The following is a 15,612-nucleotide window of genomic DNA, read 5'->3' as shown; positions in this document are numbered from 1 at the left end:
TATATATTTTTTTAAATGAAACGTTAAAGTCTTACATTTGGCAATGAAGGATAAGATTGAAGAGCTGAGCATTACTTCTGAATGTATGTGCAAGTGAGGAGATGGTGGGGGCAAACAAAGTACACTTTCTGAAGCAATAACAAAAGAAGTACTACAGCGTCACCAGTTAATTATTGGCAAAAATTATTATAAGGGTCTTGGCAAAACCCTTATGACGAAAGGAGGACAGATCTGCAAACACAAAAACATGGTGCATTGGTAAAATGATAATGGCCCCACATTTTTATTAACAGGTTAGCAAAAAAAAGTTTGATAGATTGCAATATTTACAAGTTGTTTAAAAATAAAGTAGTGATGAAAGAATGTCACAATCATTTGTATAGTTTTTGGTAAACGTTTGCAAACACCGACTCTTAGACAGGAAACAGTGTATGCATATGAAGATTAAGCCAATTGAATAAACAGGAGTACCCAGGGTTCATCTAAAATGTGCTGTACAACCAAGTGTCGATTTCTAAAGCAGATGCTCATTTTCTGACCCTGAAATAAGATCAATAAAACAAATTTGAAAAAACTAAAACATTTACATAAGCATGCTTTTTCAGCCAGCACTCACAATCGTGCTTTCCTGGGAAGATTTAATTTATCTTAGCTGTTGGGAGCAACAATCAATTATTGCTTACTTCTTCATCCAACCGACACCAATCTAGTCAATATGCACTGATGACACAAATCCTGCATTTTTGTACTTGATCACAAAACTACAGATTTTTCAACATCTATCTATACTTTTTAACTGTTAACATCCCTAACTGTCTGATTAGCATAAAGCAAAGGCCTAGCAGCAGTCTTTGTTGTGAGATCAAATGTTATCTTGATTTCTAGGTAATATGACCATGTCCTCCCCTTTTATAGAATAATTTTTTTACAGACTGTACCCTCCCTGCTTTGCATACGGAAATAAGTCACAAAGCGGTTATGAGGCCCCGCTGCTCGCACCTACGCACTGCATAGCTCTGCCACACAGAAATTAGTTTATTCATTAAATAGTTTCATTTCATCAATTATATAGGTGTTCCTCAACAGTCACTACTCACATCAAAGCAAAGAGTACTGTGAGAAAACAAAAAAACTATAAGAAAGCTAGGCTCTCAAACAGCAACTTTTTACTTCCATACCAAAAACTTGAATTGTGCTCTACTGGCGACATCTAAGGCCAATCAGAAAATAGAGAATCGAAACCTGAAACAGGAGACAACCCAGTCAGTCCCTTGAATTGCGCCTTGGAAGTCGCCAATCTGAAATTATTAATTCCTAAATTGAAAGTGAAACACAAAGTAATGGATGGAAAGAAGGTAATTGTCACCCCAAACATTATTTAGTAAGTTGTAGTCCGCTTGTTTTTTGCTTTTCATTTTTTTTACTAAAATAATATAAAAAAAATCACAGTATTTTAAGAAATAAAACCCACGTTGTGGATCAGTTTCTTTCACGCCAATGTGGGTAGAAGTTACCATGCCAAGGAGGATCAACATTTTCCCCACAGCGACAACAGGTAGTACTGAGAAATGTAGTCTTCCCTTGGTTCATTTTGAGGTACTAGAACAGTTTTGAGTTTTAGTTTATGTTGTGGTTCTGTGGCTTTTGTTTCTTCATACAACAGTCTGGAAAAGCACACCATATTTAAAATTACTTTAAAAAAAAAAAAATGGAAAAAAACACCTTTGAAAGGTCCCATGGTAAGACGTCCTTCTTTGAGTCACTTGCTCCCCAGGCAGAAAGATCTTCCTGTTTGGAAAATGATCCGAAACCCTCTTGCAAAGTACAATGTTTAACGGAGTTGCCTTATAAGGTCCACATGAATTAAGTTCCTGTCCCAGGTGTCAGCAAGTATAAAATTATAATAAACCGATGTGGTGAAAACCAGGGAGTCAAATTATTTTGACTGTTAAATAACTTTAATATACATACTCCTAGGAGTACCAGTGCTTTGAAAATAGATCTTTTGTCCTAAAAGCAGCTTTGTTTCCTTTGAGTTTGTGCGTGCCCCGAACAATTATTCACATGGGCTCATTCTGTTTCAACCGTTGTCTCTGCCAAATCTCTGTGCGAAGTATTTGCGGACCAAGACAACACGGCATTCTGCATGGTGTATGCCATCTCAATGGTTTGCCTTTCCTGCCTTTTATCCAACACAGGCACCTTGACGACTGCCACGTTTTTTTCTTTTAGTTGTAGATCTTCGGTGTGTCCTCGTCTTTTGCTATCATTCACAATCCTGCAAAAAGTTTGTTTAAAAAAGAAGGAACAATGTATTAGAACAGTAAAAGTAAAATGCTTAAAAAAATTCCACCGAGATCACCTGTACACAGTGTGGACACCAATACACATTTACAGCACTTATAAATGTAGATGGAACTGCATGTGCTTACCATGACATTAGTGGGGCACAGCAGAGATAAGCATATGTTAGGTTACTGGCATTTTTACAATCCTCACCACCACTGTTATGGCACTGTATCAAATTCTCTATCTGGGAGCCCTTGCAGGCTTAAATGTGAGTCCCATCAAACAAGCTGGGCTTTTGTTGTTTGGTTGTGTGTGCTTTGTAACTAGTTTTTTCAATGTTTAGTTCGGAAGTGGGTTCAAACAAGAAAAATCTAGCGATTTTAATGTGTATGGATGGGTAAATCTATATATATATCCCAAAGGTTACGTTATAGTTAAGAAAACGTTATTTATCGTTGTTATACAAACCGAACTTAAACAATACAAACATTAGAAATTCTAAACTCAGTTATAACTTACATTTCGAAATGTACGTGCCACCTTCACCTTCTGGTCTGAGTCGCTACACTACATGAACTATAACGCGCACTCTCGCCAAGCACTGCACTACCCTGCCCTTTTATAATCTTTTCCTAAATTTACTCCTGGAATCGGGGAGAGAGTCCTAAGACAGTGGTGCAACATTTGCCTCTAGGTTTCGGCCAATCAATGGAATCCTGCGCTTTGGCTCAGGGATCCTGCGCTTTGGCTCAGGGATCCTTTAAGAATAGTCGTGGTCAACTGATCACAGCGCGGATTGTTCCACGGTTCCTCTGCGAAGGATCAGCAAACGGTCTTTGGTGTGAAATACCTATATTTTTTATCCTTAGTTTCTCAAAAATTACTGAAAGGAATTACACCAAATCAAAACAAGCACTCTTTCTGTGCCAAGATCTAACTTTCTGCTAAATTTGGTCTAAATCTGTTCGTTCGTTTTGGCTGTAGCTGGGTCTAATTTTCTAATAAATGTATTTATTTCTTCTCAGTTGGCCAAAAATTAAAAATATGTAGAATTTCTGTAAAATCTCTTGATTGAATAACCTGTTAGTACTTGCAGCAATGTTTGCCCTTTGCACAGATTTTTATATCCACAATAAACTTACATGCCATGTCTTAAAACGTGACGTTCCCATTCGGATCCAAGCGCAAAGGTTCTTCCACAGAACTCGCATGGAAATCGCTTGGCCTGAGGAGGGTCATCAGTACAAGGAAACTCCACTGGGGCTAAAAGAAATCAGGAAAATAGAGTATTTATGCGCATAACTTTACATAGTGCAGTCTACATTATTCTTTCTCCGTTTCACCTAAAAACAGACCTCATTCAGAAGTGTTTTTGCAGTCGTAAATCGCATTTACAATTTCAAAAACTTTAAATAAGTCACAAATTTTATTTCGGAGACTCTGGATTTTTCTACACTTAAATCCCACTAGTTAAGTAGAAATGTATCAGCCAGGCCGGTTTTTCATTTGAACAAATTTGGCATTAGGAGTGGGAACATTCCCAGGGAAGGGTTGCCCTGTAGGTATTATCAAACTTTGTTAAAGAGTTTAACAACTGATTTGCAAATGTAATTTTTAGTGCCAGAAAAAAAGACAAAAATTGTTCTATACAATTTGGTGGGAAAAACACAGAAATCCAGCATGTTTGCAATGTGGAAGTGGTCTTCTACACCGGGACACACAATTATCAGGTGGTACAAAGATTAAAGCCCTGTTCAAGGAAAAATTCTAATCTCTGTGCAAACCACTGTTTGCACTGGGATCGGAATAAAGAGTTGTAAAATAATTTACCCTAGCTGTTTTCCCATGATTAATTCTAGCAGTTCAAACCTGTTGAAATGTATCAGGCAAAAGGTTCATAAAAAGGCATACCATGCAGCTCTGAGTCAGCCTAGGTCTTGAGGCTCTTCCTGACGGTGTGCAGAGTGGGGGAGCGTCTGATGCTGATTGGGAGCTCGTTCCAGGTCTTTGCCGCGATGTAGGAGAAGGCTCTTCCACCCCTTCTGGCTCTGCGGACATGCGGGGTTTCAGCAAGGGCGAGGTCGGCGGAGCAGGTGTTTCTCTTGGGTACGTGGACGGAGACTCTTTCATTGAGGTATTGGGGTCCAGTGTTGGGGAGGGATTTGTAGGCGTGAGTGAGTAGCTTGAAGGTTACTGTCTTCTCAACGGGGAGCAAGTGGAGGTCTCGAAGGTGTTGGGTGATGTGTTACTGTTGTGGGATGCCGAGGACAAGTCTGGCCGCAGTGTTCAGGATGGTCTGGAGTTTGAAGGAGCAGAGATTTGTTGATTCCAGTGTAGAGGGCGTTTCCGTAGTCCAGTCTGCTTGTTACGAGTGTGTGGCAGGTGAAATAGCACTCAAGGAAATTTATGACTTGCATAGATTTTCATGCATAATGTGGTTGATTTTTGTGAATCCCAAAAAGTCTGAACTCTTCTTAAATCGTGGGAGTTATAGCATTTCATTGTGAGCATTTACAGCCAATCGAAGCAGCAAATGTAGCCATCGAAAGCACTGAACCACTTTACGTAATCAATCAATCAATCAGTGACACTTATAAAGCGCGCTACATACCCGTAGGGTCTCAAGGCGCTGGGGGGGGGTGCCGCTACTGCTCGAACAGCCAGGTCTTCAGCTTCTTCCTGAAGGAGAGGTGGTCTTGGGTCAGGCGCAGGTCGGTCGGGAGGGAGTTCCAGGTCTTGGCGGCCAGGTAGGAGAAGGACCTTCCTCCTGTAGTCGCTCTTCGGATGCGGGGGACGGCGGCGAGGGCGTGGTTGGCTGATCGGAGGTGGCGTTTGGGAGCGTAGAAGTTGCCTCGTCTGTTGAGGTAGCTCGGGCCTTGGTCGTGTAGGGCCTTGTGTGTGTGGGTGAGGAGGCGGAAGGTGATTCTTTTGTTGACGGGGAGCCAGTGGAGGTCTCTCAGATGTCCGGAGATGTGGCTGGTTCGTGGGATGTCGAGGATGAGTCTGGCCGAGGCGTTCTGGATCCGCTGGAGTCTCTTCTGGAGCTTGGCGGTGGTACCGGCGTAGAGGGCGTTGCCGTAGTCCAGTCGGCTGGTGACGAGGGCCTGGGTGACGGTCTTCCTGGTCTCGGTGGGGATCCACCAGAAGATCTTCCGTAGCATGCGTAGGATGTTGAAGCACGCCGAGGAGACGTTGTTGACTTGCCTGGTCATGGAGAGGGAGGAGTCCAGGATGAAGCCCAGGTTTCGTGCATGGTCTGTCGGTTTGGGTGCGGTGCCCAGGGCGGGAGGCCACCAGGAGTCGTCCCAGGCGGAGGGTGAGGAGCCCAGGATGAGGACCTCCGTCTTGTCCGAGTTCAGTTTCAGGCGGCTGGTTGTCATCCACTCGGCTACCTCTTTCATCCCTTCGTGCAGGTTGGCTCTGGCGGCGGCGGGGTCGTTGGTCAGGGAGAGGATCAGCTGGGTGTCGTCGGCGTAGGAGATTATGCTGAGGTTGTGTTTGCGTACGATGGCCGCGAGGGGGCTCATGTAGACGTTGAAGAGGGTGGGGCTCAGAGATGATCCCTGGGGGACGCCGCAGATGACTTCGGAGGCCTCTGACTTGTACGGTGGAAGGCGGACTCTCTGTGTTCTTCCGTCGAGGAAGGAGATGATCCATTCCAGCGCCTTGTCCTGGATGCCGATGTTGCTGAGGCGCCGTACTAGGGTGCGGTGGCAGACCGTGTCGAATGCCGCGGAGAGGTCTAGGAGGATGAGGGCCGCTGTTTCTCCCTTGTCCATCAGGGCTCGGATGTCATCGGTGGCGGCGATGAGGGCGGTCTCGGTGCTGTGGTTGGCTCGGAAGCCGGATTGTGAGGGGTCGAGGGATCCGTTAGTCTCGAGGAAGGCGGCCATCTGCTTGTTGACGGTCTTCTCGATGACTTTGGCTGGAAACGGGAGGAGCGAGATGGGGCGGTAGTTCTTGAGTTCGGTGGGGTCCGCTGTGGGTTTCTTGAGTAGAGCGCTGAGTTCGGCGTGCTTCCAGCTCTCAGGGAAGGTGGCGGTGTCGAAGGATGTGTTGATGATGTCTCGCAGGTGGGGTGCGATGACAGCGTCGGCCTTGTTGAAGACGTGGTGAGGGCAGGGGTCGGTCGGTGATCCGGAGTGGATGGAGTTCATCGTGTGGATGGAGTCTTCGGTGCTGATCGGGGTCCAGGCGTGGAGGGTGGCGGTGGGGGGCGGTTGTTCGTTCATGGTGTGCGTTGGTTGGTTGTTGAAGCTGCTGTGTATGTCCGCGATCTTGTTGTGGAAGTATGAAGCGAGGGAGTTGCAGAGGTCTTGCGATGAGGTGATGTCGTTGTTTCCTGCGCTGGGGTTGGAAAGCTCTTTCACGATGTTGAAGAGTTCCTTGCAGTTGTGTGCGTTGTTGTCCAACCGGTCCTTGAATGCTGTTTTCTTGGCGGCGCAGATCAGCTGGTGGTGTTTCCGGGTGGCAAGTTTGAAGGAGGTCCTGTTGTCCGGTGTCGGTTCCCTTTTCCAGACTTTCTCGAGGGCTCGGCAGTTCTTCTTGGAGCTTTTGAGTTAGTCGGTGAACCATGGGGCCTTCTTGCTGCCGGGTCTGCTAGGCGGGTTCCTCAGTGGGGCGAGTTCGTCCACGCAGTTGCTGATCCACTTCGTGAGGTTGTCGGCGGCCTGGCTGGGGTTCGCTGTGCTGGCAGGAGGGTGCTGGCTCAGGGAGGTGGCGAGCTGGTCTGCTGTGATCTTGTTCCAGCTGCTGCGGGCGGCCTGTTGCTGGTGGTGGTGGGTCGTCGTTCTCTTGAAGGTGAAGTGGACGCAGCTGTGGTCCGTCCATTGAAGCTCAGTGGCGTGGCTGAAGTCGATGTCTGTGCTGGAGGAGAAGACTGCGTCGAGTGTGTGTCCGGCGAGGTGGGTGGGGGTGGACACCAGTTGCTTGAGTCCCAGGTTGGCGAGGTTGTCGAGCAGGGTGCTGGTGTTGCGGTCGTTGTTGTTCTCCAGATGGAAGTTGAGGTCTCCCAGGAGGATGTAGTCAGCGGAGGGGAGGGCATGCGGGCTGACGAAGTCGGCGATGTCCTCGCTGAATTGTGTGCGTGGTCCAGGGGGTCGGTAGATCAGGGTGCCTCTGAGGGTGGTGTTCGGGTTGGTGTGGATCTGGAAATGCAGGTGTTCGGCGCTGGTCAGGGTGTTGTCGGTGCTGGTCGTGAGACGGATGGTGCTCTTGTGGACGATGGCGATGCCTCCTCCCATCTGATTGGCGTTTCGGTCCCTCCGGACGATCTTGTAGCCCTCTGGGATAGCGATGGCGATGTCGGGAGCTGAAGAGGCGTTCATCCAGGTCTCCGTGAGGAAGGCAACGTCAGGGGCTGTGGCGTCTAGGAGGTTCCAGAGTTCGATGGCGTGTCTGTGGACGGAGCGGGTGTTGAGCAGGATGCACTTGAGGTGGGTGCTGCTGGTGTTCGACTTGGCGGGTGTTGCTGCGAGGCAGGTCCGGATGCAGGAGAACTTGCAGGCGTGGCAGCTGAAGGGTCCGTGGGTGCGACGTGGTGTGGCTTGGTGGCACTCTGGGCGTCGGCCGGTGTTGAGTGCGTAGAGGGTGGCGGCTGAGTACGTCCTGCGGGTCGGTCGGGGTCTTCGAGGACCAGGGGTCCTGGCGCTGGTCGCGATCCGGTCGCGGACGGGCGCAGACGGGCTTACCTTTGGCGCACAAACGGCGCACCCGCTGCGCGTGACCGCTGCGCGTTCGCACGGTCGCCATTTAAGGCGAAGTGCGCGGGTGGGCGGAGCAGCTGGGAGGCGGGAGCGGGGAGGGTTACAGAAGAGAAAAAAGGGGCGGGGACAAGCGGCGGTGGCGGGAAGGGAGGGCGGAGGGCGGCGAGGTAGGCGGACAACAAGGAAGGAAAGCCAAAAACACGGGCCAAAAGGAAATAAGCAATACAGGCTTATACAGGCACAAATACGTGACAAAACAAGGGAAAAACGAAGTTTAGGCAAAAACAGGCACAAATACGTGACAAAACAAGGCAAAAACAATCCCCGCAGCGGAGGCAGCCGGCAACCGGCAAAACGAGGCGGCAGAGGGCAGGCAAGGGGCACACGCAGCAGCTGGTGGCCGTGCGGCGCGGGGGTGTCCCACAAGTGGGTCACACTCACCTGCGTCGCACGGTCGCCATTGAAGGCCAAGTGCGCAGGTGGGCGGAGCAGCTGGGAGGCGGGAGCGGGGAGGGTTACAGAAGAGAAAAAAGGGGCGGGGACAAGCGGCGGTGGCGGGAAGGGAGGGCGGAGGGCGGCGAGGTAGGCGGACAACAAGGAAGGAAAGCCAAAAACACGGGCCAAAAGGAAATAAGCAATACAGGCTTATACAGGCACAAATACGTGACAAAACAAGGGAAAAACGAAGTTTAGGCAAAAACAGGCACAAATACGTGACAAAACAAGGCAAAAACAATCCCCGCAGCGGAGGCAGCCGGCAACCGGCAAAACGAGGCAGCAGCGAGGCAGAGGGCAGGCAAGGGGCACACGCAGCAGCTGGTGGCCGTGCGGCGCGGGGGTGTCCCACAAGTGGAGATAATATTGCTCTTGTATACAAGTTCCATTAACAAAAGCATAGTGAAGTAAATAAATTTCACTAAACAGAAACTTGTGTCTTTTTTTAATAGATTATTTAATTCCCATTATATCAAAACTCTGCACAGAACTTCATTGGTAGGAGTTTCCCAGGAACCTTTCATTGGGGGATCCCTTGTTTCTTTCAGATCCTGTTATTCTCAGAAGAAAAGCATTTGGTCTTAGCTGGGGAGCAACTTTGGGAAAGCTCTCCACTCATGGCCACTGATCGTCAGAGAAGTCAACCAGGTCATTAAGACTTTTGTGCTATCTCTCCAAGGACAGTTTGTAGTCTGTGATAGTCTGGACAGATCTTAGTAACGACTGATGTCTATTAAGTGTTTTTGATAAGTTTGTGAGTATATTATATTTATTTTTATTGGACCAGAATTAAGAAACAGACAATGAATACCCACTGAATTGACAATGTTAAAAAAGTCTTATTAGGTTTTATACTTTTGAGGCTCATTTTTCTATTGTTTAATTGATCTAGTTTAAATTAACCTTAATAAAGAGGACAACTGAGACGACCGCATTAAAAGCATTTGTCAATTGTCAGGGAAGTTTCAGGTCAATCTCCCTCGAGACAACTGCAGATCAGATTTTTTCATGGGCAGAAGGACACCTGGCTCTAAAAGCGGTTCACATTAGGGGGGTGAACAACTGAAGAGCAGGTACGCTAAGCTATGGTTTCCAGTGCTCTCACAGTTTTTGTCTCTCACTGTGGATATTAATTGCAATATACAATCACTTTTAACCTCCCTCTCTAGACCTATCTGCTTTAAGAGCTAATGCTTTGCTTCCTCTGGTACAGTTTTCCAGGATAAGGAAGCTGGGGAAGTGGATAATCTTATACTTCCTGAGCCCCAACTCTGTTTTATTCTCCCCTTTCCACTGATTTCTAGAGTATTCGCCAGGATGCGGTTAGAGAACAGGGAAGTCATCTTAAGTGTCCATTTTCAGAAATAGATGGAGGTATTCCCTTTATTACAACAGCAATAATCAAGGAATAGCTTTCTCCTCTGTTTACTTGTACTCTCAGCTTTCCAGTCCTTCTTCAGATGTTTTTTCCAGAAATTCCAACTGTCAGTTTGGATGCTGAAAGTTGGGGGCTCCAGCATTTACATCTGAGCAAAGGTCTATGAACAGCAGTTTATAACACCTGACATTCTTGTACTTTAAAAACGTATAGCTATGATTAGTAATCCTTCAATTTGTGGCGCTATTCCAAGGGGTTTAGAATTGCGATTGTTCCCAAATCTTTATTCTAGAATTTGGTGGAATGGGCTGCCCTTCTGCTCTTTCGAGAAACTTGAGAGTGCAGGGGATAGAAGGAGATAAATTGTTTGTAGGACAGGTTACTGAATGGGACTTATTTGGTTATGCCCCATTTGTAAATATTCTCATACTACAGATCTGCCTTTTGTTCTGTTTTTTATTTTTTTACAGAGAGCTACTTTCAGGCTACAGAATCCCGTCCTCCGTAATATCTTTCCTTCCAGGTTTTATTCTATGTAGCAATTATCTCTGTATGTAGGTTGAATGATCTGAGAGTTTGTTACCCAAACACATCCTCGGATTTGTCCTGACCACTGGGTTATCCGCCACAGTCTAGGTTTTGTTCTTAAGGTCAACTCAGTTTTCCATTGATTGCAAAACATTTACAGGAGAAAGAGCGTGCTTGAGTTGATTTCTTTTTAACCAAGGCAGGGACCCGCATGAGGGCATTGGAGCTTCTCAATTCTCTAGAGCAGCCAGCTTTGTGAAGTCTTTAGAAGAGATACATTGGGGTTTGAGGGTGCAAGGCCTTATGCGTAATACAGGTGTTTTTGTAGATGTATCTGCCATCCAGGGGAAGCCATTGGAGATCTTTGAGGATGGGCGAGTTGTGATCCCGCTTCTTAGAACCCGTGATAAGCCTGGCCGCAAGGTTCAAGACTGACTTGATTGGGGCTAGATGGACTTTAGGAGTACCTAAGAGCAAAGAGTTGCCGTAGTCGAGTCTGGAGAGAACTAATGATTGTACGACAGATTTAAAGTCATCAGCAGGGATGAAGGGTTTGATTTTTTTGAGGTGAAGAAGTGAAAAGAGTGCTTCTTTGGCAGCACTTTTTATGTGAGGGGAAAGGCTGATGTTTTGGTCAATGCTAATACCAAGAGATTTGACGGAGTTAGAGATGGAAAGGGAGCAGTTGAGAGCATTAAGGTCAGAAAGCCAGTGTTGTATGGGGAGCCGGTTATTTTTAGGGGCAAAGAGAATGATTTCAGTTTTTTTAAGGTTCAGTTTCAGGTGGTTGTGATTGAACCATTGTTGGATCTTAGTCAGGGTGTCATTGAAGTGCAGAATGTCAGAGAGGGATTTAATTTTACAGTAAAGTTGGGTGTCATCAGTGTAGAGGTGGTAGTTCATACCTGCATTCATTAGAATAAGGGTGAGGGGCTCCATGAAGAGGTTAAAAAGAGAGGGAGAGAGAATAGACCCCTGGGGTACACCAAGGGAATCAGGTGTAGGTTTCGAGAGGCAACTGCTGATTTTGATTTGTTGGGATCTGTGCTGGAAGAAGGAGGTGAACCATTTAAAATCGGACGCATTGAGGCCAAAGCGATCTTTAAGGGTATTGAGTAGGGCAGAGTGGTTGACAGTACCGAAGGCAGCAGAAAGGTCAAGAAGGATGAGAAGGGAAGCCTCCCCCTTGTCAAGGGAGTGGGGGATGTCATCGACAATGTTGAGCATTGCAGTTTCAGTGCTACAACCCTTTCGAAAACCTGACTGAAATACAACAAGAAGGGAAAATGAGTCAATGTGTTTATCCAGTTGGAGCAGGACGCATTTTTCGAAAGCTTAAGAGAGAAGAGGAAGATTAGAGATGGGGCGAAGTTTGTTGAGGTCGTTAGGCTCGGCTGTAGAATTTTTACGGATGGGTGAGATTTGGCCCAGCTGGAGGGAGACAGGGACACAACCAGTGGCCAGGGATGCGTTGATGATGGTGGTCCAATAAGGAGTGAAGATATGCTTTAGGTCTTGAATGATATTGAAAGGGAAAGGGTCCAGGGTATGAGAGGAGAGCTTGAGCTTGGAGATGATGTCGAGAACTTCTCGCTCAGAAACTGGGCTAAAATGAAGCCAGGAGGCATTATTTGTAGGCTGTGCGCAAGGGAGGAAGGGGATCTTGGGGGGTGGCAGTGAGCGAGTGAAGAGCAGGATCCGAGTGGGGGGAAAGGATCAAGAGTAGGCGGAGGAGATAAAGGAGATAAGGGTGGGAGGACAAGGAGGGGCGAGACACCTTGCGGGGGGATTTGAAGCAAAGGATGCGTCGATTTTGGCAATTTTTTCAGAGAAGAAATTCGCAATTTTCTGCGGTGGCGGTCAACTTGGGGGTGGCGGAAGTAGATTGTTTTTTGATGATGTTAAATAATTCCCTGGGTCTATTCTTGGCTCGATCCAGTTGAGCGCGGAAGAAGGACGCCTTTTCACTAAGGATTGTTTCTTGTAGAATCTGAGGAGGGCGAGGTTCAATGGAGAGGGGTGTTGTCTCCAGGAGCGCTCGGACATTCTGAGTGCACGTCTTTCATGGTTAAGTTCAGCATTAAACCAGGACTTGGAAGGCATTTTTTTTGCGGTTTTAGTTTGGCTGGTGCAATTTGGTCAAGGATTTCAGTGATTGTTTTGGTGTAGTGTTCGGTAATATCGTTAGCACTTTGTGTGGGAGGGGGAAGATGAAGTTTGGCTTTGAGTGAGGATTCTAGTGCACCTGGGGGAATAAGGTGAAGGTTTCTGGTTAGTTTCTTAATATTAAGGTTAGTGGTGGGAGGGAAGGGGGGAGAGAATCTGTTGATCATGAAGAGGATGAGGTGATTGTTCCACCAATCGATGGGGACAATGTTAGAGAGGGAGGCTACATCTTTGCTGGTGATGATCGCATCTAGCGTCGCTCCTTTATCGTGGGTAGGGGAATAGCAAAGTTGGATCAAGTCAGTAACGTCAAGGAGATCATTGAGGGTTAAAACCGAGGGGTCATTATTATTGTTCCAGTGAATATTGAAGTCTCAGAGAAAAATGTTATTGGAGTAGGAAATCGAGGCTTGGGAAAGAAGGTCCGCCAGTTCTTCTACAAACGGAAAAGGGTCACCAGGGGGATGATAGATATTGTGGAGCCGAATAGGAGGGGCCCCCTGAAATATAAGTTCAGCTACTAGATATTCGAAAGTGGTTTGGTCGGCGTTCTTGACAAGTGAGAGATGGAGGTCATCTTTATAGATAATGGCTAGGCCACCCCCGATTTTGTAATTACATGAATGTAATAGATTTCAGTGTTCGTATCAGAGTAAGATGCCACTTTTTAAATTTAATTTAGGATTAAGGATAACATTAGTATTAGGGTAGGATAACTTTGTAACGTCAACCTTAATTACATTAAACGTAATGTAATTAATGATTAACTTCAGGTAAGCATTTTTTTAAAGAGCAATTCAATTAAACTGAATTTGATGTAAGGGTATAGGTAGATTTATTATTCAAAGATGTATTAGGGTTGGGGCTAGCATTAAGATCGTGTTTACGGTGTTAATGTAATGGAAGGCCTAAATAATGATGTCCTAAGTAATAGTCATTTCAGTGTTAGAGATAGAGTGTTGCAGTAATAGTATGTCAGAGTAAACGTATTAAAGTGGTGGTATAACACAAATTGACTGCCTAGAAAAAGAAATATCCTTCCGGGGCTGTTCGAGGTTTTATTGACAGAGCCATTTTGTGCCTATTTCTCCATAAATCCTAAATTGACTATCAGCAATGTCAACATTTTTTTACAACTGCATCTTCAAACCACATAGCTGCTCCCATAGCTGCTCTTCACATCATGCACCAATACTCTAGTGCGCCCTGATTCTGCAGCCAGAGTTGCATGTGGAACCTGTTGAACAATGCATGCATGTTTACGCGATGTATGCAATGCAGCCCGACATAAGTGTACTCACATTCTACGCATGTACAAAAAATAAATGGACCTCATCTAATTCACCTTATGTAAGAGAGTGCGGTCATACTGAGGGCAAGAGTGTGTGGAGTCATCCTTTATGAAGAGAACAAGATGGTGTTGCTCTTGTCATTTATTTTGCAAATTTACGTTTTAACCATATGCACTTTAGGTGGAAAATTATCCCAAATTCTTTCAAATGAAAGCTAAATGTAATTTCTGCACATCTCCTTCAGACTTACCAGTCTCTTCAGACTTGTTAGTTTCTTCTTTTTCTTTCACGTCCTTTCCTTCTTCCTTCTCGTCCTCATATTTTTCTTCATCTTCATCATCCTTCTCTTCCTCATCACTGCTGAAAGCCTCTGTTTTTCCCTTCAATTGCTCCAGCTGATCCAAGTTAACTTTGCCAACCAGCTCAAAGTTCCGACTGACCTAAAAACAGCAGCAGACTTTAAATATAGAAACATGTATGTGCGTGTGTGTATTTTCATGAGCTATCCATCATTAGATTTCCTCCTGCCTGCGCCAGGCCAACTCTGCAATTTTATTCTTGCAGTTCACAGCACCAGTCTACACCTCCATGTTTCCACTCTACTAGTGGACAGTCGCGTTACAGCTCACCATACTAAAATACTTAAAGTAGCAATATGTAGGCGGTGATCGCCTGACGTGAAACAATGGCACTTTAACGTCCATATACAAGGTACAATTTTACACGGGCTTGGTGATATAACTCAGTAGTGTGGTGTTGGGGGTTTTGATGTGCCTTCATAAAGCGATGTTGAATTGAACCATTTTACTTTTCTGTGCATACAAATCTTTTAAGTCATGGTCCATTTCCAGGAGAGTAGTTAACTGGAAACAAGTAGAGGGAACGAGGCAATACCACTTTCCTGCAAGCATGTCATATGAAGAAAAAATCAAAGCCTTGTTTATAAGTCTTGGAGGCCTTTAAGGCAGTTTGATAGCGATCTTTTTCTGGGGTATTTACTCTGCGTCCATTCTTGCAGGAGATTTTGTATTTCTTTGAGTGGAAGGGATAGTCTACAATCGACTGATCAAATATCACTGGACACTGAAAAGACTCTCCTTGGCCTCGTTTCAATACCTCTCATTTATGGTATGGCTGTTTCATACAGTGCATTGTAGTACCTACTGGCCCAATGGTGCTAGCAGCAAGGAACTTCAGCCAATGTGTTTTTCGTTGCTTACTGATTAAAGAGACATTTTCAGAAGCCTACAAAACTGGGTAATCAAGGCTGGGGGCAATAAACTAGAGGAGCCAAAACATGGCTTGCTATGCGGGAGAAGGTTTCTTTATGCAAACCAATAAGACTTTCGCACGAGTGTGGACACAAAACCAACACATTGCGTTTGATGCATTACAACTTAACAGTAATGCAAACAGTGTGAAAAAGAAAATCATTTGCTTGGTACAAAATGGATATGTGAGGGGCATATCAATACTCTTGAAAAAACAAAGGATCAGACTATAAAAAATGAATTCACGGCGAGCAACACAAAATACAAAAGCATGAGAATACCAGTAGGTAGCCAAATTGTACACAGTATATAGAGCGGAGGAAGGAATGGCAGAGGTAAAGATCAAGGGGAAGATCAGGGCAGATTGCCTTCCTGGTAAGCACACTGCATAGATATTTATGGCAGTATGGGCATTCACCACTGGTCAAAACCATGAAATAAATTCACAGAACGAATATGCTACCTACCAGTATGCATCTGTTCTTGGC

General features: G+C 45.7%; 1 protein-coding gene across 3 annotated transcripts in view; it reads right to left on the bottom strand.

Moving 5' to 3' along the window:
• Nucleotides 1–251: 251 nt before the first annotated feature.
• ZNF462 (zinc finger protein 462) overlaps nucleotides 252–15,612 on the bottom strand; it is a 208,460-nt gene continuing 193,099 nt past the window's right edge. For all 3 annotated transcript variants that reach the window (XM_086962073.1, XM_086962075.1, XM_086962074.1), the window contains 3 exons: nucleotides 14,104–14,293; nucleotides 3,432–3,552; nucleotides 252–2,278 (listed from right to left, as the gene is read on the bottom strand). In XM_086962073.1, the coding sequence (XP_086818199.1) occupies nucleotides 2,071–2,278; nucleotides 3,432–3,552; nucleotides 14,104–14,293 (519 nt within the window). In that variant the 3' untranslated portion in view covers nucleotides 252–2,070. The remainder of the gene's footprint in view (nucleotides 2,279–3,431; nucleotides 3,553–14,103; nucleotides 14,294–15,612) is intronic.

This window comes from Lissotriton vulgaris, chromosome 3_1 (genome assembly GCF_964263255.1).
Source record: "Lissotriton vulgaris chromosome 3_1, aLisVul1.2, whole genome shotgun sequence".
NCBI classification, from domain to species: domain Eukaryota; kingdom Metazoa; phylum Chordata; class Amphibia; order Caudata; family Salamandridae; genus Lissotriton; species Lissotriton vulgaris.
Note: the sequence above shows the minus strand (reverse complement) of the source record. Positions and strands in the feature narration are given on the sequence as shown.